At 30.6% G+C, this 26,604-nt stretch overlaps 2 protein-coding genes across 4 annotated transcripts; one reads left to right on the top strand and one right to left on the bottom strand.

The window, feature by feature from the left end:
* Nucleotides 1–1,240: 1,240 nt before the first annotated feature.
* LOC111696777 (glycoprotein 3-alpha-L-fucosyltransferase A-like) lies at nt 1,241–9,736 on the bottom strand. The gene is given in 13 exon segments (XM_023466502.1): nt 1,241–2,627; nt 3,103–3,340; nt 3,429–3,548; nt 4,482–4,532; nt 5,258–5,331; nt 5,576–5,672; nt 6,336–6,399; nt 6,744–6,844; nt 7,390–7,562; nt 8,284–8,371; nt 8,430–8,542; nt 8,898–8,974; nt 9,351–9,736. Coding segments are annotated over 13 exon segments (1,377 nt in total). The 5' UTR covers nt 9,388–9,736; the 3' UTR covers nt 1,241–2,483.
* Nucleotides 9,737–13,644: 3,908 nt separating this feature from the next.
* LOC111696803 (uncharacterized) lies at nt 13,645–26,403 on the top strand. 3 transcript variants are annotated; one of them, XM_023466545.1, is made up of 22 exons: nt 13,645–13,702; nt 15,687–15,763; nt 16,659–16,694; nt 16,762–16,815; nt 17,796–17,848; nt 18,256–18,349; nt 18,674–18,789; nt 19,492–19,538; nt 20,296–20,360; nt 20,415–20,470; nt 20,537–20,588; nt 20,710–20,878; nt 21,240–21,298; nt 21,924–21,935; nt 22,094–22,173; nt 22,716–22,775; nt 23,514–23,541; nt 23,813–23,903; nt 23,966–24,032; nt 24,086–24,151; nt 25,024–25,094; nt 25,582–26,403. In XM_023466545.1, exons 1-22 carry the CDS (start codon nt 13,695–13,697, stop codon nt 25,667–25,669), a joined length of 1,449 nt encoding a protein of 482 aa, XP_023322313.1. In that variant the 5' UTR covers nt 13,645–13,694; the 3' UTR covers nt 25,670–26,403. The 3 variants fall into 3 exon arrangements, with proteins under 3 accessions (XP_023322313.1, XP_023322315.1, XP_023322314.1); XM_023466546.1 differs by lacking the exon at nt 15,687–15,763 and having other exon boundaries at nt 13,672–13,702; XM_023466547.1 differs by lacking the exons at nt 18,674–18,789; nt 19,492–19,538 and having other exon boundaries at nt 20,301–20,360.
* Nucleotides 26,404–26,604: the final 201 nt, after the last annotated feature.

Raw genomic sequence — 26,604 nt, 5'->3', positions numbered from 1 at the left:
GGGAAATAAGCATTGAAAATATTATCTTAAGTTTAAAACCATGAAAAATCATCAAAAATGATGCTTTACTGTTACGTTTTGCCATATTTTGAGTGAAGTGAACTTTGGGGGACTGCAAAGGAAAAATGAATTGGGGTATAGAACGAAACCTGAGAATCTCAGGCGTTGAACGATACATATAAGACTTCGATCTGATGTTCCTGTCTCGAGAAATTGATATAAAACTGTGTCAAAGGAGTTGAGTTTTTGCCACAAACTCTGATTTTCTAATCTCTATATCTTTGTAACCCAATGTCGTAGACCTTAGATATTTCAAACTATTAATACTTATAGATAAAATAATCTAAGTTTGAAATATCAAAGGTTTGCACCATCAGGTTGCAAAGATATTGGAATCAGAAGGTTTGAGTTTGTTGTAAAAACTCAATTCCTTTATACAAAAATTCATATATATGAAATTTTGTATCAAATTTGGAGTATTTAACAGATCATATTAAAGGGAGTGACTGGCTCTGTAAGGTAGTTGAACTAGGTATGTAGTGTTGTGGAAAACTTCTTTTGGATTCATTTGAGACATATTAAACTTTTTAAAGATCTATAAATCCTGAGGTTGAGCGCAAATTTGACTTTCAAAACTCCTATTTTGGGGGTGGATACGTTTTCAGAATTAGTTTATTTCAATGATGTTTTATATGTATTCTTTAACACCCGAGATTCTCAGGTTTATCCTATGCACCCTTTCATTTTTCCTTTACAGTCCCTTTAAGACTTTCATAAAAAGATAATTTTATACAAAATCCTATGCATGTGTTTGTGTTGATGAAATAAGAATGAGATTGATGATACCAAATTTTAATAGATAATCTCTAATCATAATTCGTTTTATATTATCTTTTATTTTTTAGATTATCCTAATACAAGATATTAATTAATCCTTCTCTTAATCGAACAACACTCCCTGCAAGGGGTTTAATATTATAAACCCTTATAAAAGGTGGCCTTTTTATGAAAAGTCCCTTTTCTAGATATTTCCGCCGAAAAAAATCTCATTGCCAATATACATTGTACTTTTGACGTTGAAAATGAAATTACAGCAGAATTAAGTGTTTCGTGGTGCAAAGTTAAAAAAATATATTTCTCTGATTTTATTTAATTATTTAATATATTTCTTATTTAAGTTTGGCGTATATTTGAATCAAAATTCTAAGAAATGCATTTGATAAATAAAGAAAGCGTGCAAACTTCTTTATTGCGCGAAAAAAATGACACATTTCTCATAAAACGAAGCATGAAAAAAAATTAATAAATCAAAACAAAAGGGTCAAAGTTAATAATTCCACAATTCTCACAAATTTTATTTTGAGCTGAATCAAAAAATTTCTCAATCTCAAAAAGTTAAAAGATTTTCTTTAAATTTTTATAAAAGAATAAGTCTGAACACTTGCCTCAAACTCTATATTTCTTTGCAGCCTGATTGTGTAACCTTAGGCCATAAATAATAGCATAAATTCAAGGTTTTAAATATCAAAGGCATACGACATCAGGTTGCAGAGATACAATAAAAAAAGTTTGAGGCAAATGCTCAGTTTTCCTACAGTGATAACAAGAAAACTCTGAAATAGCAAAACAACTTTTACACTCAATTTATCACTTTAAATAGTCAAGTAAGTATGGAACAAAGCAATTGTGCAGTGTAAACAGACTCATTTCACTTAATTAGTTGTTTAATAAGTGTCTTATAGTAAAAATATTCGCTTTATAACAACATCAAAAACACTTAATTATTGCTATAAAGTTTTCTAGTTATCACTGTATGATAGTTAATTTTTGTATTTGTGGTTTAGAAAATTAACAATCAAACAACGTGATCGCAACATGTTGCTTCAAGTTCAACTTTTCAAAATTTACATAAGAAAAAAACTTAGAATATCACAGAAATTTTAATAAAAATATTTTAATTTAAAACAAATTAATCACAGGTAGTCATTCGCTAAAATTTTAATGAATGCTTTCAAGCATACTATGAGCATTGAGCACAGATATAGCTACAGCCAATCATAATATGAACATTACGCATAGGTCAGCTGATTTAGCTACAAGTATAAGTAAGATAAACCTGGAACCCCAGTTTTATTTTGTTGCATAACATAACAACATGATAAATATATAAACTATCATAGATATTTAATACCTCGTCTTTAGGTAGGATTGTCTGTTATATTGAACACTATACATTTCAAATTATAGTATAACTTAAGCATAGATTATGGAATAGTAAGTATATCCGATTAAGCCATAAAAGATGGATTAATGTATGAATAAATTATGATGTTCAAGATATGCCAATTGTTACTTGTCACTCCAAACGTCCCTGCAGTAGCTTGAGCAAAAAATCTATTAAAACTTTATTTCGTTTTTAAAAATATTGTGTTTTTTTTTAATATCTCCATGTTATCACTTTTTAATGTTTTATCACTTGTTATTTAAACAATAGTAGAGTTATTTCTTTTCTTCAGTTTCGCCTTAGCCATTGCTTTAGCGAAAGCAGTCCATGAACCATTAACACAAGTACCTTCCCCTCTCCACCAGGTGTTGATATCAGAGTAGAAACCAGAATCACCCCGATCCTACAACCATAAACATTTTTTAATCCAAACATTTTTAAAAAATGGTTCTTGCCAGTTTCCTTTAAAGGATTAAATCTGTCATAAATCATATTTATTATTTATGGAAACACAGTGTAAGATAAAATTTAAAAAGATTTTCAAAATGTCTAAATAATTTTGATTAATCATTCAATAAATGAAAATTTAAACCGAATTCTGTTTATCTCTTCGGTATTTGACAGCAATTATAGACTATATTTGAAAATGCTAGCAACCTGGGGTATTCATGATTGTTCTTTCATCAATCATATTGTAAAATTATGTTCATGATTAAGCATCGCAAAATCTCAACACAAAGGAAGTGATAATGTTTTGTAGAACAAACATGATCATTGATTATGCCCTTTAAAGAGAAGCATTCACACCCTGGATTTCTAACAACAAGAAATATTGACATTTCTTTATCAAAATCGATATTTTAAAAACGGAAACATACCTTTTTATCATGCAGAAGAGAACACATTCGACAAAAGAATTTAGTATCAATCATTTCACCAGTTCCCTTCCATTGAAAATACTCATTGTAAAGCGTGTCGTCTTTGTCTAACACGTGGAGGTATTCAGCTAGTGCTGCAGGGGAAGCGAAATTGTCCACGTGGAGAAACGATTTGTGCGGGGCACTGCGCTCATAGTCTTCAGGCCTTGCGCCCATCACAATAGGCAGAACATTATGACTAAAATGAAGAAGAGTTATTTAAGATATTATAAACTTTTTAAAAAATAATCAAGGCATTTTTTTATAGACTTCTTTCTTTAATTTACCTGAGACCATTGACATAAAACTTCTCTGTAATGTAGTCTACACAGTTAGAGTTCTCAAACGCCAAATAGAACTTGTAAGTTGTATCCAGGAGATGGAGACAGTTTTCATCAAATCTAAAGAGATATATTTTAGTTAAAAATATAATCTAACTAAAAACAAACTGAGTTTTTGCCACAAACTTAAATTTTCTAATCCCTATATCTCTGTAACTTGATGGTGTAAAATTTTTACATTTCAAGCTTAGACTATTTGATCTAAATAAATTCATAGTTTGAAATATCAAAGTTGTATGGCTACATTGGGTTGCAAAGATTAAAAAACTCAGCTTCTTTCTCAGTAGTTTTTAAGAGATAAGAAATAATTTATTTACATATAGAACCGAAAAAAAATATTTAAATTGCTCAGAAGTCTGTAGTCCCGAGAAGATGTGAAAAGAAAACTATTAGACCAAAAATTATTGATCAACAAATATTAAATTTGGAACATGTTCTGTGCAAGGATTTGAAAGTTTTATTTAAGCTAATTCGACATTTTTCCACTCCAACCAAGCTTCAGGGGATGAAAATAGAGATGAAAACGTCTCTAAAAAATATTTATATTTTCATAGGAGCGATACAAATTGTTTTATAAATTATGATATCAAATAAATATTTACACTGAAGGCAGTATTGATTAAAGCTTTTTTGATGGGCTAAAGTGAGATTTTATAGTATTTATTTTACACGTTGTAATTTCAAGTGACCCTCCATTTATAGAGTGGCATTTCCGATGTACCTTTGAAAATTTCATTTCTCCATCATTTCTGAAGCAAGAAATGCGCGAGTTATTTTTTGTAGAGAAACCACAAATAAAAATAATCAGTTTTCATAATGGGAAACATGGCATATTTAATGCAATACTTGATCAGACAACGCTTTGAAGGGTATTGTTGTGAATCAGAATATATTTTATTTCTTTTCTTAATCTTTTAGTTTTGGTTGCCATGCAATGCAATGTAGAATGTTGATTGTCTGAGGAAGGGAAATGCAAGCAGATGTAATATTAAAAGAACCCAGCTGANTATACCACAAGATTAACCATAGATATCCACATAAATATGCTTACTAAACATATTTACCACAAGATTAATCATAGATATCCACTTCAATATGCTTAATAAACATATATGTACTACTAGATTAACCTTAGATATCCTCATCAATATACTTACTAAATATTTACCACAAGATTAACCATAGATATCCACATAAATATGCTTACTAAACATATTTACCACAAGATTAATCATAGATATCCACTTCAATATGCTTAATAAACATATATGTACTACTAGATTAACCTTAGATACCCTCATCAATATACTTACTAAATATTTACCACAAGATTAACCATAGATATCCACATCAATATGCTTACTAAACATTTATCACAAGATTATCCTTAGATATCCTCATCAATATACTTACTAAATATGTACCACAAGATTAACCATAGATATCCACATCAATATTCTTACTAAACATTTACCACAAGAATAACCATAGATATCCACATCAATATGCTTACTAAATATTTGCCACAAGATTAACAATAGATATCCACATCAATATGCTTACTAACATATAATACAAGGTTAACCATAAATATCCACATCAATATGATTACTAAACATATACCACAAGATTAACAATAGATATCCACATCAATATCGTTCTCAAAAGCTTGTATCTAACACTTATTTATTTAAAACTGTTCGAAACAAAAAAATATTGTTTTTATAAAATCGTTTTTAAAAAATAGATAAATAAAGAATAAATTATTTTTTCACCTCAACTCCTTAGCATACTCTAATCTTCCATTCCTAGCTGCGCAGTTGGAAACAAACCAGGCAACTTGTTTAGTCTACAAGGAATTATTAAAATAGTTATTTAAGATCAATATTATGTTAAAGGGCGTCTTTGCGAAAACTGAAAAGGAGTATAGGGTGATCCCGAATTGAATTTTCTTCTTATAGACACAACATTTAACATCGCAGAATAATTATTATCTAGGTTTGTCTTCGGTGTGGATGATTATGAGCTTTTTCCTCAACAAGTGGATCAGAAAAAAAAACTAAGAATATTTGAAAATGTTTCCAAAATGTTACCTTATTTTCTGCATAATTCTTGGGTTGGATTAGAGATTTTACATTAGGATTGTAATATCCCCATCTTTCGTACGGAGTAACAAGAGTTGAATCAGATCTATATAATTAAACAAGAATAGAACCAGATCTATATAGTTAAACAAGAATAGAACCAGATCTATATAATTAAACAAGAATAGAACCAGATCTATATAGTTAAACAAGAATAGAACCAGATCTATATAATTAAACAAGAGTTGAATCAGATCTATATAATTAAACAAGAATAGAATCAGATATATATAATTAAACAAGAATAGAATCAGATCTATATAATTAAACAAGAGTTGAATCAGATCTATATAATTAAACAAGAATATAATCAGATCTATATAATTAAACAAGAATAGAATCAGATCTATATAATTAAACAAGAGTTGAATCAGATCTATATAATTAAACAAGAATATAATCAGATCTATATAATTAAACAAGAATAGAACCAGATCTATATAATTAAACAAGAGTGGAATCAGATCTATATAATTAAACAAGAGTGGAATCAGATCTATATAATTAAACAAGAGTTGAACCAGATCTATATAATTAAACAAGAGTTGAACCAGATCTATATAATTAAACAAGAATAGAACTAGATCTATATAATTAAACAAGAGTTGAATCAGATCTATATAATTAAACAAGAATAGAATCAGATCTATGTATGATATTTAAACATGTATATATAAATATAAATAACTAAACTAAGAAATAAAATGACCTATAAGTTGCAGTCCAGTTAAATACTTCTTTGTGCCTGAACATCTGGGTGTTTAGTGGACATTCTATAATAAAGAAACTTTCAATGAATCTTGCTTTGATAAAGATTTCAGATTATTCTTTATCGTCATGAATCTGAATTTTCAATTCTATCTGATTATTAGATTGAGAAGTAACAATATTACTAATTTTCAGGAGTAGGTTCAAACAACTGATAAGAGCTATTTTCATTGGATTTTTGAAAACATTTTGAAAACCTTTGTTATTTCAAACTTCGACTATTTGATCTAGCAGAATTGAAATATCTACGACACCAGGTTGCAAAGATTAGAACATTCGAGTTTGAGGCAATTGTGTCCAGTTCCTTCAATACATTCACGCCTTTGTTTTATGAAATCTAGAAACTAACCTAACATATACATCATCCAGAGCTGGTTTACAGGTCGATCAAATCCAGGCATAACGAAATGATCCTTGAATATAATCAAGTCTGCTGTACCGCTGTCTCTTCTAAATGAACACTACATAGTACAAATTGACAAAAATGAAAACATTTAAAGCTTGGAATGAATATTATTTATTAAATATGTATTCTTCAAATACAAGAGTTAACCTGACCTACTGGTTGATATCACACAAGAGTTAACCTGACCTACTGGTTAATATTACACAAGAGTAAACCTGACCAACTGGTTGATATTACACAAGAGTAAACCTGACCTACTGTTGATATTACACAAGAGTAAACCTTACTGGTTGATATTACACAAGAATAAACTTGACCTACTGGTTGATATTACACAAGAACAAACCTGACCTACTGGTTGATATAACACACGAGTAAACCTGACCTACTGGTTGATATTACAAAAGAGAAAACCTGGCCTACTGGTTGATGTTACGCAAGAGTAAACCTGACCTACTGGTTGATATTACACAAGAGTTAACCTGACCTACTGGTTGATATTACACAAGAGTAAACCTGATAAACTGGTTGATAATACGCTAGAGTTAACCTGACCTACTGGTTGATATTACACAAGAGTAAACCTGACCTACTGGTTGATATTGCACAAGATGAAACTGGACATTTCATCTTAAGGAAGAGTCCTCGGCCAGGTTTTGTTCCTCCCCAAGCAGAGCCACCGTTCCATAATAATATCTTCTTCAAGGGAGCATCAGCGTCTTCCTGGTCTGGTAGTTCATCTGCTGGGGGTACATACATCAGCTGAACATAAATCAGCTTATCAGTTTCACAGATTTATCAGTTTGTGATTTAAACATATTTCATAAGATAATCAGATAAAAAAGTAGTGAGTAGGGCAGCTAAATTAATATATAATTAATCAGCAAGAGCCTTTGAAGGAGTAAAAGGCTGATTTACAAATCACAGCGGTACCATCTATAAAATATCTTTTGCATTATTTGGGAAAATGTCGTAGTTTTTCCATCGCAAAAAGTTTGGAATTTTGTTTTTTGTCTCTGTTGCATAAGATCCGAAAGCCACTGTTATATACAGTGACAACCAGACAATTTAGGAATAGGAAGACGACATGAAAGCAATGCTCGTATTTGATGTTGTTACAAAGCAAACAGCTTTACTAGCAACCTATTGAATCACTTATGAATTGAGTCTGTTTACACTTCACTGCAATTGCTGTGTTCCGTGTTTATCTAAAGTCAGAACTTGAGTGAGTATTTACTCTTAAAGTCATTATAATCCATGGTATAGGAACTTAAATAAAAGTGAGATTTTACATATAAATAAAAACCCCAAATAAAACAAAAAATAAAATAAAAGATAAAAAAGTCTTAGTCCGTGAATGTTTTTAAAGATTTCAAAGTAAATATAACGACCTTTTACCATCGCCATTCACTGAATGCAATGTAAATAATAATTGTCTTAAACTTTAATTTCTGAGTTGAAAACTAATGAATTAGTGAATTACCTGGTTCAGCATCCTGTCCCCTGACTCTTCCTCAGGAAATAGATTTATTAATCTCTTTCCATTTTCGTCAATCTCACAGTTCTCTGGTCTAAATATCAATAATTGGTTGAAATTTGATTCAGAGAAAGACGACATAAAGCCTTTACCTTAATTTTCCCTTTCGCATAAACCAAGGTCTATTTTCTACTGAAGGAATACTCAAGTCCACTGGCTCTACGGTCTCTACATTATCTTCAGGGGAACTCAAGTTTAATATATCCTTTAATAAAGATATGATTATTTTTAATGGTCCACAAATGTTCGTATTATACTATCTCATAAAAATCATATTTTTATCGACTTATTCATAATTATCATCATTATTTTCGTATGAACTAAAGGTGGTAAATTGTTACTTTAATAATTTTGTTAATATTGTTGGTATTAGAATGGAAAATATTTTTATTTATTTAATTATTTTTTTATTATAATATTTATTATTTCCAATATTTTTTGTCATATAAAAACTTGTAGAGAACTAATATATCTGAATGTCTATGTAAAGTATACGAGGTGTGTCTATGTAAATACCTGAACATCTATGTAAAGTATACGAGGTGTGTCTATGTAAATACCTGAACATCTATGTAAAGTACACGAGGTGTGTCTATGTAAATGTTTAGAAGAACAAGCAAACAGCCTACAGTACCACCTAAACATATTGTAGTACAACGAAAACTACATTTTTTCTTCAGCGTTGTTTAATGTTCATTCGTCATAGTTTAGCCAGTTTAGTATAATACAAAATAATTTTTGGACTAATCTGTTTTTTTCATCTTGTATGAATAAAATTTTAGATTTATGTAAAGACACAATTGAATATTACTTCTTGAATTCAATTTAACCTTTACGCTTCAGTTCCTCTTCACACGATTTATTATGTTTCTTTGCATAAAATTAATCTTTTACTGATAAAAAAAACTATTTTACTGATTTTTGAATAGTTTTTAATTAATAACTTTTAAATCTTAATCTAAAAAAAGGTTTAGCATTAAAAAAAAGTATTCCTCCCCTGGCCCCACCTTTACCTGCTATTGATAGCGTTCTCTTGACGGATAACCTCATTTTTTATTTTTTATTTTAAGGTTTAATATTCTATTCTAGTTTTCCAATTTCATGTTTATACATAAATCAGGTTCAACAGCATCATCAACCGTATCCTTCCTTGCTTCGTTGACGACATATTTCCTACTAAACCAAACCATGCATATTGTACAAATGTGTATAAATTGAAACTACACCGTGTTAATCATTTTGGTTACACTTAGAACTAATACACTGGGTTAACACGAAAATCTATCGTCCATTCTTCATCACGGTGAACTTTCATCACAAACTTTTAGCAAGCTTATATTTTTGTTGAATAAGCACCATAACATAACCAACCACATTTTTCAAATTCTTCTTAAAAACTCGCTCTGAAATATTAAACAATTTTGAAATCTAAAGCAAGTACATATATATATAATGTTTTAAAACTTTCTATCGAAAGGGCAAACTCGAAATACAAGTCCGAGGGTTTGTAAAAAAATGTAATTTTGCCTTTTGTTCGTTGATTTACCCCCGTATGTTGATCTTATTTTATCCTCAGAGGGTTACCAACAAATTATCAGACTTCAGAGAAACCTGTTTTAGGTTTTCAGTCTTTTTCAGTTACATCATTCCCCGCAGCGTAATTCTTTAACAAATCATTAATTGTACACCTAAAAGATAATAGTTTGAAGAGAATACAAAATTGAAACATGAGATCGTCTTACTAAATGTATATAATCATGAAAGGGACTGCAGGCGTAATTTCTAGTGACCCTATAACTCCATTTATAAAGTGGCAAGTCCAATTTACAATGGTACCCCTAAACACTTTTTCTGATCAAACATTAACATTGATTATTTACAATTGTGGTTTCTCTAAAAAAGTAACTTGCGCAATTCTGCTTCAGAGGCAACGGAGGAAACTAAAGAAATAAAAATTTCGACCAGGTAAGGAAAACAACGATTTCTTCCACATTCTTCATCAGATAAATGTTTAAAAGTATCATTGTGAATCGGACATTTTTTTTAATAGAATATCACTTGAAATCGACATTTGCTTTGAAGTCTTATTTTTATCATGCATAATCCTGGGGCATCAAAAGAAAAAGGTTACAATCACTTCTGTTTACTATTATAGTATTACTAAGCCATATTCATATTGTAAATTGGTGAGAAAATTAGCAAAATTTACAATTTACCCTAGTCTAACGATGTAATAAAATTTACAATTTACCCTAGTCTAACGATGTAATAAAATTTACAATTTACCCTAGTCTAACGATGTAATAAAATGCTTCTAAGAAGTATACAATCATTCGCTATCTTGGAAATTATTTTGTAGAAAATTTGGTTTAAATGCTGAATAATAAATAAATACTTTTTATATTTTCTTTTAGTTCCTAAAATTAATCTTCGATATTTTGGAGTATTTGAATCCATCACTATCATCCAGGAATTAGATTGAAATATAATTATCAAATTAATTTAGTTAAAATATAAGTAGTATGTGAATTGAAGGCAGGATACTGTTCCTGATCATATACCCTCAAATTAATCGAATTAACGAATGTAATTTGAAATTAATGACAAACACTATTTAATGTTTATATATTAAAAATGAATTAGGTTTTGGCATTGTACGAAATGCCAATTTGATATTTACAAATGTTTTACATTTTTGCAGGTGCGAACTTTAAAAATAATATATATAATTTGACTTTACAAAAACTGTCAAACAACTGTTCAATAAAGCCGGAAGTAACTGTTATATATTAAATATCTATATTAAAAGTGACTAAAATGGTTGATAATAACTTGCTTTGTTTTATATATTTTGATAAAATTTGTTGGAAAAAAGTATAATAATTTTATTGGGAAAGTTTCACTGCTTCCTGTTCTATATATATATGTTCACTTTACATAGAGCAGGTAAACTATATACTTTATAGTTTCACGGTTTCACCGTTACTAGACACCGGCTGGTATAGAGTGTGCGTGTGTGTGTGCGTGCACTGTACTTGTATGTGTATGCTAGAGAAAGTCTGGGGTTGTCTTTAAAAGCGCTTATTGTACACACGATCATTCGTTCATTTCCAATTTAGAATTCGTATTCGTCCTTCCTGTGGCCGAATTTAAAGAATTTGAGCGGTGGTTTAAATTTAAGCAGAGGTTTAAATATGGTTGGTTCCACTTAAAATTGTTTCAAATGTTTCAAGATTTAAGCCGGTGCTTAATTTAAACCGGGCTTTTGGCGGGTTTAAACCGCGGCTCAAATTCTTTAAATTCCATCTTGGATCAAATATTTTCTTAATATTTAAGTATGAGAAACTTAAACTCCACTAACCAATTGTCTGACCTATACTCCACTATCCAATCGTCTGACCTATACTCCACTATCCAATCGTCTGACCTATACTCCATGCACTATCCAATCGTCCGACCTATACTCCACTATCCAATCGTCCGACCTCGGACCTATACTCCACTATTCATTCGTCCTATCTATACTCCACTATCCATTCCTCCTACCTACACATCACTATCCACTCGTCCGACCTACACTCACCTATCCAATTTATTCGACCTAGCTATACTCCACTCGTCCATTCGTCCGACATATACTCCACTATCCATTCATCCGACCTTTACTCCATTATCCATTCGTCCGAACAATACTTCCCTATCCATTTGTCTAAACTATAATTCACTATCAATTCGGCCGACCTATAGTCTAATATATATTCTATATATTCTATTAATTCTTTCGACCTATACTCCACTATCCATTCGTCTGAACTATACTCATTTATCTATTCTTCTGAACATACTCCACTGTCAATTTGTCCGACATATAATACTCCACTATTAAGTATTAATTCGTCCAACCTATACTACACTATCCATTCATCCGACCTATACTCCACTTTGCATTCGTCAAAACTATTCTCTACTATTCATTTGTCCGAACTATACTCCACTATCCATTCGTCCAACATCCACTCCTCTATCCATTCATCCGACCTATACTCCACTATCCATTCGTTCAATCTATACTCCACTATCCATTAGTTCAACCTATACTCCACTATCCATTCGTCTGACCTTACTGCTATTATCCCTATTATCAACCTGCTTTCATTAAAAATGTAATAGACTTTACTCGATTTACACTTGTCTGACTAACTTTAATATTACTTGTCCTAAGTTCTGCAACTCAAATATTGATGGGTCCTACGTTCTGAAATATTAATTAGTCTTTCGTTCTAATATATCTATGCAATATCAACACGTCCACTGAGCTCAAATTTTAACTCGTTTATATACGTTCTAAAATATTTTATATATATATGTTTAAAAACTGTTTGACTATTTATTCATATATGTAACTTATATTGTGATGTAACATGTTAAATATTTTCAAGAAAAATAAAGATTAAAGTTGTGGTAATAATATTGACAGCATAACATAATTACTTAGTTTAAGGCTGTTGAAATATTGAAAACGAGGTTTAAAGGAAGTCTGGTTTAAGAAAGAATAAGGTTTACAGTTCAGGAGAGAATAAGGTACAGGAGAGGATAAGGTTCAGGAGAGGATAAGGTTCAGGAGAGGAAAAGCTTCAGGAGAGAATAAAGTTCAGAACAGAATAAGGTTCGGGAGAGAATAAGTTTCATGAGGGAATACGGTTCATAAGAGGAAAAGGTTCAGGAGAGGAGAAGGTTCAAGAGAGGATAAGGTTCAGGAGAGGATAAGGTTCAGAAAAGGATAAGGTTCTGGATAGAATAAGGTTCAGGGGAGGATGATGTTCATGACAGAATAAGGTTTAGGAGAGACTAAGGTTCAGGAAAGAATACGGTTCAAGAGAGAATTAGGTTCAGGAAAGAATAAGGTTCAGAAAAGAATATGGTTCAGGAGAGGATAAGGTTAAGGAAAGGATAAGGTTCAGGAGAGAATAAGGTTCACAAGAGAATAACGTTCAGGAAGGAATAAGGTTCAGGAGAGGATAAGGTTTGGGAAAGGTTAAGGTTCAGGAGATGATAAGGTTCAGGAGAGGATAAGGTTCAGGAGAGAATAAGGTTTAGAAGAGATTAAGGTTCTGAAAAGAATTAGGTTCAGGAGATATGGTAAGGTTCAGGAGAGGATAAGGTTAAAAGAGAATAAGCTGCAGGAGAGGATAACCTTGAAAAGATACGGTTCGTGAAGGATAAAGTTTGGAAAATAATCAAGTTCATGATGTGTTTATAAAAACTATTTTTACGTGTTCTTTATTTTGAATATTTGTGGTTTGACAAAGAAAACTGCTAATCAGTATTTGTCAACATATCGTCCTAAACTCATAGATATGACAAGGTAATTAGTTTTTAGATCGGTAAATTAATGTAGGGAAAGTTCACGATATGTAGTTTTTGACTTTAAGGTTAGGTATTTATGCTCGATTTAGATAAAATAATAATCTAGCAACTGTCAGAGCTATTTGTAGGATGAGAATTAGCATTTTATCATTCTCACTTTTTAAAACTTTTTTAATGTTGGTATTTCATGCACTGATATAGGAATTAGATTCAACCGCTTAGTTTTTGAATTTAAAACGATAGAAAATTTGATAAACATTTCGGGGTTTTCTTATTTTTGGATAACATACGAAGATATACTAGCCTGGGAACCCAGCTTTGCCTGAAAACTAAACTTTAATATAAATCAACTTAACATAGAATTTTTAACCGAGGGTAAAAATATCTCCGTGCAGTTATACCGAATTCCCCACTTTCAATTTGAGGCAAATCGGTGCAGAGGTACCAGAGTCATGATCGGACAAATTAACCAAACAGACAAACATAGACTTCCACTAATTAAATATAGATGTATTTATTGTACATTTTTTTCACGTAAAACGTATGCCACTCTTGTATGCCGAGTCCATTAGCGCCTGATCCAATCAAGGTCATGTGTCTGCTGAACCAATAGAAATAGTATGGCGGTAACATCTTTCTATCTATCTTTCTATCTATCTCAATATCCAATTGGAGTTATGAATCCTTCAATCGGCGCTATCAGTAAATGGAAATATTTATTTCTACTGAAACTATAGTGATGCACAAAAACTAATCACTGTAAATACAGAAGACGGAATCAAAACAATAATTTATTTTGATTAAAAAGCTGGATAATCTGAGCTTAATTGCTTTACAAACTTAATCAAAATCTTTTGTTTGGCCTCGTTTGAAACCATATAAATATCCAATCAGCAATCAAACCTTTAATCATGAAAACATCAATGATGTTTTTTATAAAATGTCCACTCTCTCTCAAATATTATAATGTTATATCTTGATACTGTTTTCATTGTAAAGGTTCCATTCAGACATTTTGTTTTATTTCTTTACAAGTATAAGTATTGTGTATAAAGTAATGTTTTGTTTTATTTCTTTACAAGTATAAGTATATGTGTATAAAGTAATGTTTTGTTTTATTTCATTACAAGTATAAATAGATATGTATAAAGTAATGTTTTGTTTCATTTCTTTACAAGTATAAGTAGATGTGTATAAAGTAATGTTTTGTTTTATTTCTTTTCAAGTATAAGTAGATGTGTATAAAGTAATGTTTTGTTTTATTTCTTTACAAGTATAAGTATATATGTATAAAGTAATGTTTTGTTTTATTTCTTTACAAGTATAAGTAGATATGTATAAAGTAATGTTTTGTTTTATTTCTTTACAAGTATAAGTAGGTATGTATATAAGTAATGTACAATAATTTGGTTCGTTTAAAAAAACTTTAAAGTTTTGGAACCATTATAATGCCTCACAAACATCTTATTCTGAAAATTTGCTGTTATTGCACTGGATAATATACACTATATAATATAGACTAGAAACTTGATTCAAGACATTATATAATAGAGACACTAGACCCTTGATCATTTCTTTACTCCGAGTAAATTTGGTAAATGGGGCAGTAAAGACTTATTTCTAATCATAAAGAGGCTGAAGTTCAATTCAAAACAAGTTGGTTCTTGTTTGCCTCATATCTTCTCTTCAAAGAAAGATAACACACTATCCACGGGCAGCCGTAGTACATTTGAATTTCCGACCGTTCCGTTTCAAGTTTGTACTGTACAAAGTTCTATGGACAGAACTAGCTGGTGCAACAAGGTTGACGCGGTCAGACTTTATGCTTCATATAGGTTGAATTTACTTTTACTGAAGGGGCAGAGGTGCGTGTATCGATTTCACTGGTCCAGAAAACTTAAAGTTTTTAAAAGCAGCAGCTGCAAGTAAAGTACTGCATATATGCTCCACAGTAATCAGTCAAATTAAATTTACATCTTTAGAATTGTATCCCAACCAGGTGAAGAGATTTCTAAACTTAAACGAACAGCAATATTATTTGCTGTTAAACCCCTCACAGGTAGGTAGGTACAGGGTGTCCCACGAAACATGACAGTTGATAAATAGTTTTGAATGTCGTCTTCCATGTACTGTGTTAGATATTAAAGTCTGTTTGCAGGATATTTCGTTTAAAAAATCTTTTGCTCAAGTACATTTTACTTTGAAATTAATTTTACTGTAATATGACTTCTCTATAATATTTTTATTATTGTCTTTGGTATTAAACAACTTAACAAATATGGAAGAAGACATTCTAAACTATTTACCAACTGTCATGCTTTGTTGGACACCCTGTAGATTAATCGATAGCTAGATAGATAGATATATAGATTTAATCAATTTTGACGACTTACGATTGACGACATATATAATCCAACCTTCAAAAGATGTGCAAACAGGCCATAGAACTTAAATATTACATGTAAACCGACCTAGAACTCAATAAAGATTTGTAAACAGACCTTGAACTTAAAGATTGTGTGTAAACAGACCTAGTACTTAAAGATTACATGTACACCTACCTAGAACTTAAAGATGATATTTAAACAGACCTAGAACTTAAAGATTACATGTAAACCCACCTAGAAAAAGATTTAAACCAAGCTAGAACTTAAAGATGATGTGTAAACCGACCTAAAACTTAAAGATGATGTGTAAACCTACATAGAACTTAAAGATGATGTGTAAACCGACCTAGCACTTGGAGATTATATGCAAACCGACCCAGAACTTTAAAATGATATGTGAACGGACCGAACTTAAAGATGATGTGTAAACCGACCTAGAACTTAAAGATTATATGTAAACCGACCTAGACCTTAGGGATTATATGTAAACCGACCTAGAACTTTAAGATGAAATGAAAACGACCTAAAGCTTTAAAGTAAACTGACCCAGGTTTGTTTTATTTTTAGTTATCTATTTCATGATATGGGCGGTGACCAATACAGGTGACATGTTGTATAATTTACGTTTTGTTCAAATAAATTCCAAAATAATGGGGTTTCTAAATTTCAGTAAATACTCAGCTTTGGGAGGAGAAGGTTTGCAAAATTACACTCAATTTTACAGGTATACTAGATAATAACAAGTATTAGGATTTTTATATTGACATGTCCGATTCACACCTAATTACACCTTTATCTGAGCAACAATGAGTAAGATATCGTCGTTTTTCTATCTTGAAATATGTTGAATTCTGACAATTTTCTTCATTATCTCTCCTGCATAAATCTGCAAGGAACTGAAATAGAGAAATCATCATTGGAAATTATTAATTTACAGCTAGAAAAACAGGAATATTTAATTTATTCCTGTTCAAACCTTGAAGGTGCACAATAGCGTACCGAGTGAACTCAATGTAGCTGACATAATTCTCAAAACTCTGAATGGTGTTCTTAAAATTCGTAAAAAATATTCGGTATAAATCTATTATTTTCAAATATAAAACAGCTTGCAAACAAAATCATCAACTAAATAAAGGCATTTCTTCGGATAAGATTATAAGATAACTCCGTCATCCTTGATCAGTCCAAATATTAAAGGGTACCATGATCAGTTCAAATATTAAAGGGTACCATTGATCAGTCCAAATATTAAAGGGTACCATTGATCAGTCCAAATATTAAAGGGTACCATGATCAGTCCAAATATTAAAGGGTACCATTGATCAGTCCAAATATTAAAGGGTACCATGATCAGTCCAAATATTAAAGGGAAGGGTACCATTTTTAATTTGACATATCCATCCACAAAGGAAGCGGTCTTTTAAAAATGAGTTAACAGACCCTTAATATTTACAAAGAACCCCCTTCATGTAAAATTGAGAAAAGCGTATGTGTATAAAAACCAACCAGATTTTCATGTGGGTATTCATGAGAGAGGGTGGGGGGGTTTTTTTCCCTCTTTTTCTTCCTTTTATTGCATGAACTAATTTTGTATTCGATCTTATGCCCAAATCTGATGAAATCAATAAATAAACGTGGTTTCATGAAAAAAAACATTTAAAAAAACGTTAAAAAATGAGTTTTTAAAATAGCTTTTTTATAAAGATGAAGTTTGTAATGCTTTAACGGATCCAAGGTTTCAGCAGGAAAATGATCAGGTAAACGTATATATTCAATTTTGAAAATATAATTTGAAAAAAAGAAAATTATCAGAAAATTCATAATTTATTGTTATAGTCAACATAGTTAATTCTAAAAACATTTTAAATAAACATTGGATAATCACAAGAAAATAGTTAATGTACGGGAAACATATTATTTTTTCACACATTTATTAATTTCTAAGTAACCTCTCAGTGGCTTCCTTCAAATTTTTATTTGAATAAGGATAATGGTAAATTTTTTAAACCCGAATTCTGTGTGGAAATTCTCGAGGCGCTTTTGTGGAATTGCAACCAGAGCATGTTATCAATTGTTGGTTGAAAAAAGATATATTTCTGTCAGCTACCTTTGTGTTGCTCTTTAAATGATTATTTGTTCATTTTACACTGACAATTCCTTTAAGGTTCAGAAAACTGTGAATTTGTATCAAATCTATGATTCGTATTTTGAAAGTATTCCACAGGCGCTTATTGCACTCTATCTTGGACCCCTTTCAGGTACTTTAAAAAAAAACAATACAATTTATTACAATATTATCAATATGTAACAATTCACAATTTTTTTAACCTTTTAAAGTGATTGTTCACCTATTTTTAAATTCACATACTATCCTAGTTTTTGAAATCACGATTTTACCACCAGAATGTTCAAAACTCTCTGTATATTATTTACTTAAAAAAACATTTTACACTGATTTCGTGGATTTGACATTTGGCCCAGAAACACTTTAAGAGACAAAATAGGATCCTAAATCTATAACCTGGGGTATTATGTGTTTTTAAATAATTAAAACAATCCCTTTAATCAATACTTGTTAAAAGATAAAGGACGGAAGAGGGTTATGTTAATTCCATTTATCGGGCATTTTCTTTCCTCGATAATGTCGTTACTAAACATATTCTTCTTCTCCTGGGATCCACGCTTCCTCTGGCTTCAGGTTTTATTCTTTATTTTATCAAATAGTTTCATTGTGAGATTCTTTTTCAACTAAACATTTATACAAGGTAATATTTAAACATGTATACAAGGTAATATTTAAACATTTATACAAGGTAATATTTAAATTTTTTTTTAGTTTCAAGTCTGAATTCCCTTGCGCGCAGGAAACGCCCCAGCAAATTTAATTTAATTGAAATTTATTGAATTTTATTGAGTCTTTGCCACAAACTCTGCTTTTCTAAATCCTATATCTTTGGATTCCAATGTCGTAGACCTTAGATATTTCAAACTATGAATTCTGTTAGATCAAATAATATAAGTTTGAAATATCAAAGATTTATGACATTGGATTCTTAAGATATAAGGATTATAAAATCAGAGTTTGTGGCAAAGACTCAATTCCTTTAACTGAAAAAACGTTGTTTCGACTTTTAAAGACCAAAATTTGGAGGTTCGCCGAGATGATAATTTATTTGGTAGGGATTTCACTTATGCTACAGTGAAACCCTTAATAACGAATACATCGAAAAAATATATATATATATAAAACTCATTGAAAAAGTGTCAAGACGACATTTGATAAATTATTCCGATGTATTCGTTATTAAGGGTTTCATTGTATGGTTTTGCGCTACAATTGTGTATAATAAACGCAATTTAAAATATTCTATTTGTCAAACCTTTATAATGACTTTTCTAGGAGATATACACGTTATTCGGAGGCTATACAGTTATCAGTATTGCTATGTAAGTATTTTTTTTGTTATTTGAATTATAAGGAAGTATTTTAGCAAAAATCTATTCTAAATGGTTTATTCCAGAAAAGTGTATGTTTTTTAGAAAACTTAAATAAAATTTTATGTAATGCTGTATTCCACTTTGTATGGAAAGAATATTTCTAGAATGTCAAATGCATGCAAAGAATATTTCTAGAATGTCAAATGCATGTGTATGCACAGAATATTTTCTAGAATTCTAGGAAAGAATTAAACTTTGGGACAGAACATATTCTAGGATAGGAGATATTCATCGATAGGATATATTCTAGGAAAGGATATATTCTAGGATAGGATATATTCTAAGATAGGATATATTCTAGGATAGGATACATTCTATGAATAGGATATATTCTAGGATAGGATATATTCTAGAAAAAGATATATTCTATGATAGGATACATTCTAGGATAGGATATATTCTATAGGATAGGATATATTCTAGGATAGGTATATATTCTAGGATAGGAGATATTCTATGATAGGATATATTCTAGGAAAGGATATATTCTATATTCTAGGACAGGATACATTCTAGGATAGGATATATTCTATAGGATAGGATATATTCGAGGATAGGTATATATTCTAGGATAGGATATATTCTAGGATAGGATATATTCTAGGACAGGATATATTCTATGATAGGATACATTCTAGGATAGGATATATTCTAGGATAATAAATAGTCTAAGATATGATATATTCTATGATAAGATACATTCTAGGATAGGATATATAGGGGATGTAACTAAGGTTGAGGAGAGAACGGCGTTGATGTCTATTCTATCAGGTAAAATCTTCAAAGATTAAAATATTAAACAAAAATAAATTTATTTACTTCAAGGTTTAAGTTTTATAATGGTCCCTCTGGCAGATTTTTGCGGTGTTCAACTCTACACTGTAAGTTTAAAATATATAAATATTGCAATTATTTCTCTATCAACTTGTATTAAATATATATTTCAGTATTTTGGTTATTTTGCTACTTATGGAACCTCCTTGGGATTTGTTATACTAGGTATAAACTATGTAGGTAGATGTATTTGTAGAATTAAGGACATTAAAAAGTAAGACAGAAGTTAAAAGGAAAAACTCAAAAGTTTCTTTTTTTAAAATATATAATCAAGATAATTGTTTAGGAATAATTTACCTCCAATTTATCCCTGAAAGTGTGAACAAAGGAAAGTCAGAAATAGATAAAGAAATTATAAATGAAGACGACAAAAAAGAGAACTGGTTTAAAAAACTTCTTAAGCACATTCAATCAACGAACTCAGTTCTATCTTCAACCTTTAAATCAATCTTCAAGTAAACATTTTCACATTTAACAGAAATAAAAAGTGTAAAAATCTCAAGTATGCATACAAAGAGAAATAGAAATAATTGCCTATAAATAGAAATAGAAATAATAAATAGAAATAATTGCCTATAAATAATTGCCTATAAATATTCGGAGTAATTTTTAAAAAAAATCCAAATCCCTGCTATCCCTAGAGACATTTGATAATAAAAATTAAAATCAAGCTAGTCAGCGAGAATACCACTGTTTGCTGTTTATCACTGTATGTATACTTGGAACTTTAAAATGAATGAAACTGATTTGAATTTAGGAAAGAATTAGCTTTCCAGAAAGTTATTATTTGAAAAAAATCCATAATCAGTTTTACAGGGAAAGAGAAGGAGGAGAACGGGAACTTATTCTTCTCATTCTAGGACTCGGTTTAATTGGTAAAATATAGATAAAGATTAGAATCTCACAAATTCTTCTTTATTTTTTCCAATATCTAAAAATCTTTCGGCACTTTGAGGGACCGTATGACGTAATTTCAAATATGTTCTGTTACTAGGAATTGCTCGCAAGTAAAATCCACTTTATATTTCGGAGCACGGCATGACCCATTTAAAATGGTACACTTTAAAACTTTAGCTGGTCAAGGATAAATAAAATATTCTTGTTTTTTTTTCCTAGCCAAAATGTTCCATTGTGGGTTCTCTTTAAAGGTGACTTTATGTTGCAGAGACACAAAAGGAAATTGTCAGAATTAAACAAGTTTTCAGTTAGAAAACGACAATATCAACCTCATTGTTACTCAAACAGATATTCTAGGGAACCGTTGTGAATCGGACATGATGATCTAAATTGAGGGTACCTTGAAATCTGGTCTACAATCCATTTCATTAATTCCAAGTTAATCTTTTTGCGGTTTTCTTTTCATTCTGTTTTTTTAAAACTAATTGTAGCAAAATAGGATGCCAGTCAAACACAATCATGAAAGTTGAAAAACCTTTTTTTCAAGAAGAAATACTTAGAAAAAGAAAAAACATTAAAAAATCTCATAAATGTTTAATTTAGGCAGCATCAGAGGAAGGAACGCACTTTAAATAATCAAATTATTTAGAAATGTTTTGCCATAGCTTATAAATATTATTTTCCTTACTTTTAAACATAATATTTATTTTTCAAATATAAAAAGGTTTTAAAAATCATAATCATAAAAGAGTTTAAAAAGTGTTGTTTATTAGCAAAAAGTAGCGGTTTATTGTACACTCAGAAGAAATTTGGTTGGTCTGTTACAGATTACAGTTATTATACTATGTTCATGGTAATTTCATTTCATGCTTTTTATATCTATACATATATATACTTTGCTAATCTGTTACAGATTAAAGTTATTATACTATGTTCATGGTAATTTCATTTCATGTTTTTTTATATCTATATATATACTTTGCTGCAGTCTGTTTGTTGTCCAATAAACGTCAAAACGGCTGAACCGATCGGGCCCAATTTTTTTGTGGGGCCATACATGACTCCAGGAAAAGTTTATGAATGCTCAGAATTACAAATAGTTGTCTCCAAAAAATTTATATTTACGTAAAATTTTGAAAATCCACGAGAAACAAGTTTTAATCCTCTAAATTTCTATTATGTTTCATCTAAAAGAAAATTCAGAAAGATTGAGCAACAAAAGTTGTAATAGAAAATGGGCGCGAAGCGCTCTGATATCCTAGTAAGATATAAACCGAATTTAAAGTTCGCAATAAAATGATTACTTTTTAAATAAAAGTTCCCGCTGTGGCCCTTTTTTAGGGGCGGTGAAGCCCCTCCCCCCTCTACATATGTATTAAAATATTAAATATTTAGGTTGTACACCTAGCTGTAAAATCTTTATTCATTCTTCCAATCCTCTGCTACTGCTTTCAGGTATATATTCTTTAAATAATAATAATGCGAGGAATGTTCAATAAGTTTAGCGATCAAGTTCTATAGACATCCCAGCACTGTCATTTTCTAGTTCACTATATTTATACCAGTTCAATTTTCTGACAAGCTAATGTCGATAACATAACATGTTGGATGCAGTTATCTTTCTCACTGAGCCCGTAAACGTTGCTTGTCACAGTCTAAATATTTTATCCTTTTTTGTGTGTCTAAAGGTTGGGTAAACTTAAAAAGTCAAATTGTAGTTTGTGGTTTTTCCTGCTTGGGCATTTCCTCTTTCTGCCAACACACTCCATTACACTTTTTCTCTTATAGTCCACACGTAGACTGTTCATATTATTCTCCTCTAATGCATTTTGGATCATATATCAAAGGTGTGTCAAAGACCGAATTTGTTGTGTATCAAGCATACCCATACCCAGTGTTTACTTTTCCTGGTTGGTATTCAAAACGTTCTTGAGCTGTGACAACGGAGCTAAACAACCTCCGAGAAAATGCGCGAATAACATAGAAATAAAAATTTTGATGAATAAAGTTCGGTGGGAGAGGTCAACCGGGATAGATAGTAGATACAGTGAGTTTTGATAAAAATACAGGGCTGAGACGTCTTGAAGTACCTAGAAGCAAAAATTATTGAACATCCCACGGGAAACAATTAAAAAAATACTTTTTATAATAAATCTGCAAACTTAATTATTTTTTGAAAATTACTTATTTCAGGTTCACGACTGTATGCTGGGTCTTTTAGGTAATTCAAATGATATGCGTAAACTATGATATACTTTCAAAATTAAGTCTTTTGTTTAGGGTACATGAGCTCAATAGTAGAATATGTNAAAATTACTTTGTTGTTTAGGGTTCCATGAGCTCAAAAATAGAATATGTTTAGGGTACATATGAGCTAAATAATAAAATATGTTTAGTGTACATGAGGTCAATAATAGAATTTGTTTAGGGTACATGAGCTCAATAGAAGAATATGTTTAGGGTACATGAGCTCAATAGTAAAATATGTTTAGGGTACATGAGCTCAATAGAAGAATTTCTGGTCTTTGCCTTTGCTACAAAAGGTTGGATGATGTATTATGGATCTGCTTTATCTGCTTTAGGGTAATAAATATATTGGTCGTCTTTAATCCGTAAGTTCTTTAATGGCATTCCTTGTCCTTTAGTGGAAGTAGATCAACCCCTGAATCTGCTTTGCTGACCAAGTGTGTTCCAACCTCAGAAATTGGGAAGGTATAAGAATTGAAATTGGATTTAATAATATAAACTTAAATCCTATTTTTCAGGTCTATACACTTTATAGTTTCTTCCAAACATTGATAAGCCTAGTGATGTCTTCTTCCATGCAATTGGTAAGAAATTTGTGATAAATTATCTGGGGCCAGAATTAATGACTGGGAGAAGTAGTTGAACTACGTAGACGTAGTTTAGCCTCATCTTGCTATCTACAGTAGTAGTAGTAAATATCAATACCATGAAGACGAATTTCGATCTCAATTCTGATTTCTATACAAACTGTTTTTTAAACAGCATGGATGCACATTAATATGGAAACAAAGAGAAGCTGCCAGCTAACACCTTTTCTTTGTTTAATTGTTAACTTGTAATTTGAAAATTAACTTGTCAGAAATAAAGGAAAGTCGTCTTTGTATTGATATAAACACTGACCAATATTAAATCTGGCTAGTGTCCTTGTTCTGAAAAAGTATTCGACACCGATGACGCAACATCTGCATTGAAAAAACTGTATGCTGCAACATTTCAGTAAACAATACGATGAAAATTTATTATATATCTATATAATAAAGATCTTTGAATAATATATATTTATATATATTTATGTGCTAGGGGTGTCAAAGGCTAACATTTCAAAAAAAGCGTTTTTAAAATTCAACTGGCAACGCCGGGCATTTCAGCTAGTATTCTATAAATACAGTGGAATCCTTAAAATTGTGGAATATCAAGACGACATTTAAGTAATCTTCAGTGTATTGTTATAAAGCAATATATTGTTACCAGTTATAGCTTGAAAATAAAATGAGGTGAAATAAGTACATGTGTACAATGAAAAATCTTCTGTTATACACAGCACTGGTACAATATTTTAGGTATGCAATGAACTGGTACAATATTTTAGGTATACACAGCACTGGTACAATATTTTAGGTATACACTGCACTGGTACAATATTTTAGGTATACACTGCACTGGTACAATATTTTAGGTATACAATGCCACAATCGAAACTTTCCTTGGTGCCACTTATTGTATAGCAGCAGGGCAGAGTTTTATAGGGTACGTACAAATTTTACTATATTCTGCATAGACCATATACTTAATTATTAAACCCGTTTTCATCCAAATTTCAAATTCAAATTTCGGATTTTTACGACATGACTAAATAGTGAAAATCCGGGTAAATGGTAAAGATAACATTAGACATAACTTCGATTATTAAATAAAAATAAATCAACCCCCCCCCCCTCCATTAAAATGCCACTGTTGCGCCTCCGGAAAGTTATCCCAATATATACTGTAAAAATGAATGGATCCTTTGCCACAAAATCTGATTTTCTAATCCCTATATCTTTGCAACCAACTGTCGTATACCTTTGATATTTAAAACTATGATTTTGTTCGATCAAATAATCTATGGTTTACAAAATTAGTTTGAAAGAATATAAGGATGAGCAAATTTGCGGCAAAGGCTCAATTTATTCACCCTTTTGCTTGAAACAGTTTTGACCAGTTTAAATCTATGAAAAATAATCATAATTTTCAGGATGTTGGGAATGATATATCTGTACAGGAAAGTTATTACAAATGAAAGAAAGAATGGTCCTCTGGGCACAAGGGGAAAGGAAGAATAAAGATATAAAGTATAAATTTGGTCTAGTTTCTACTTCCTCCAGTCTATACCAGGATACAGGGTTAGTCAACAAATATAAACTTCACGTCAAACTAAAGTAGATTAAGAGTAAAATCTTAAATGATTTCAATCATAAATCATCTTTTTGAAGAGCTATTTAGAAGAATTTCTTATATTTAGTAGGATACATTTGCTTTTTTATAATTCTGCAATAGCATAAAATCAAAATAAAAGGAGTTACGAGGTCAAAAAGTTGTCCTTCTCCTTCCGTCTAGTTTAGCGTGATTTATTTACTCTCCAACGATGTGACGCCAACTATCCAGGGTTACCCACAAAGGATGAGACTTCATAGACGATTGTACGGCATTTGTTTATCCGTTTTCTTGCATTCAGGGTTCCTTGTAGGCTAAAACTGGTTTATTTCTGTGCTAAATCATTTAGTAAACCAGCAAATTATTATTTGAATGTAGAAACCAAAATCAAGCTTCAAGCTTTGTTAGTAACCCTTTATGTTAAACGAAAAAAAGAATGGTCCATAATAGCCCAGTGAATTTCAGAGCAAATTCCGTATAAAATATTCTTATTTCGTTACAGAAACGTAAGAAAAGATATGAATATTTCTTCTGCTAATATCTTGTAAACAAATTATCCTCCACAACAACGCAACATTTTAACATTTTTTAACGGAAGTGTTCGCGAAAAAATGAAAAATTATGAAAAATTATGAAATATCAACTAAATACGAATGCGTCGAAAAATAATCGATGACTATTGTTTGTAATATCTGAATGATTTGTTTGGAATTAAATTGATTTGTTTACGATCCGAGTTAAATGTTGCATCTTCCTGAACTTGTATGGACACTACATTCTTCATTAGTCGTTTTTAACAATCTTCTCCTTAAAGACGCAACAAATATAAGTAAGATTAGTAGCG

Source organism: Eurytemora carolleeae, unplaced genomic scaffold (assembly GCF_000591075.1).
Source record: "Eurytemora carolleeae unplaced genomic scaffold, Eaff_2.0 scaffold108, whole genome shotgun sequence".
NCBI classification, from domain to species: domain Eukaryota; kingdom Metazoa; phylum Arthropoda; class Copepoda; order Calanoida; family Temoridae; genus Eurytemora; species Eurytemora carolleeae.
Note: the sequence above shows the minus strand (reverse complement) of the source record. Positions and strands in the feature narration are given on the sequence as shown.

Coding starts and splice junctions, on each gene's coding strand:
- LOC111696803 (XM_023466545.1), top strand. Junction 18,790..19,491: donor CACGCTTCCTCTGGCTTCAG/GTTTTATTCTTT, acceptor TGACTTTTCTAG/GAGATATACACGTTATTCGG. Junction 20,879..21,239: donor ACCTTTAAATCAATCTTCAA/GTAAACATTTTC, acceptor TCAGTTTTACAG/GGAAAGAGAAGGAGGAGAAC.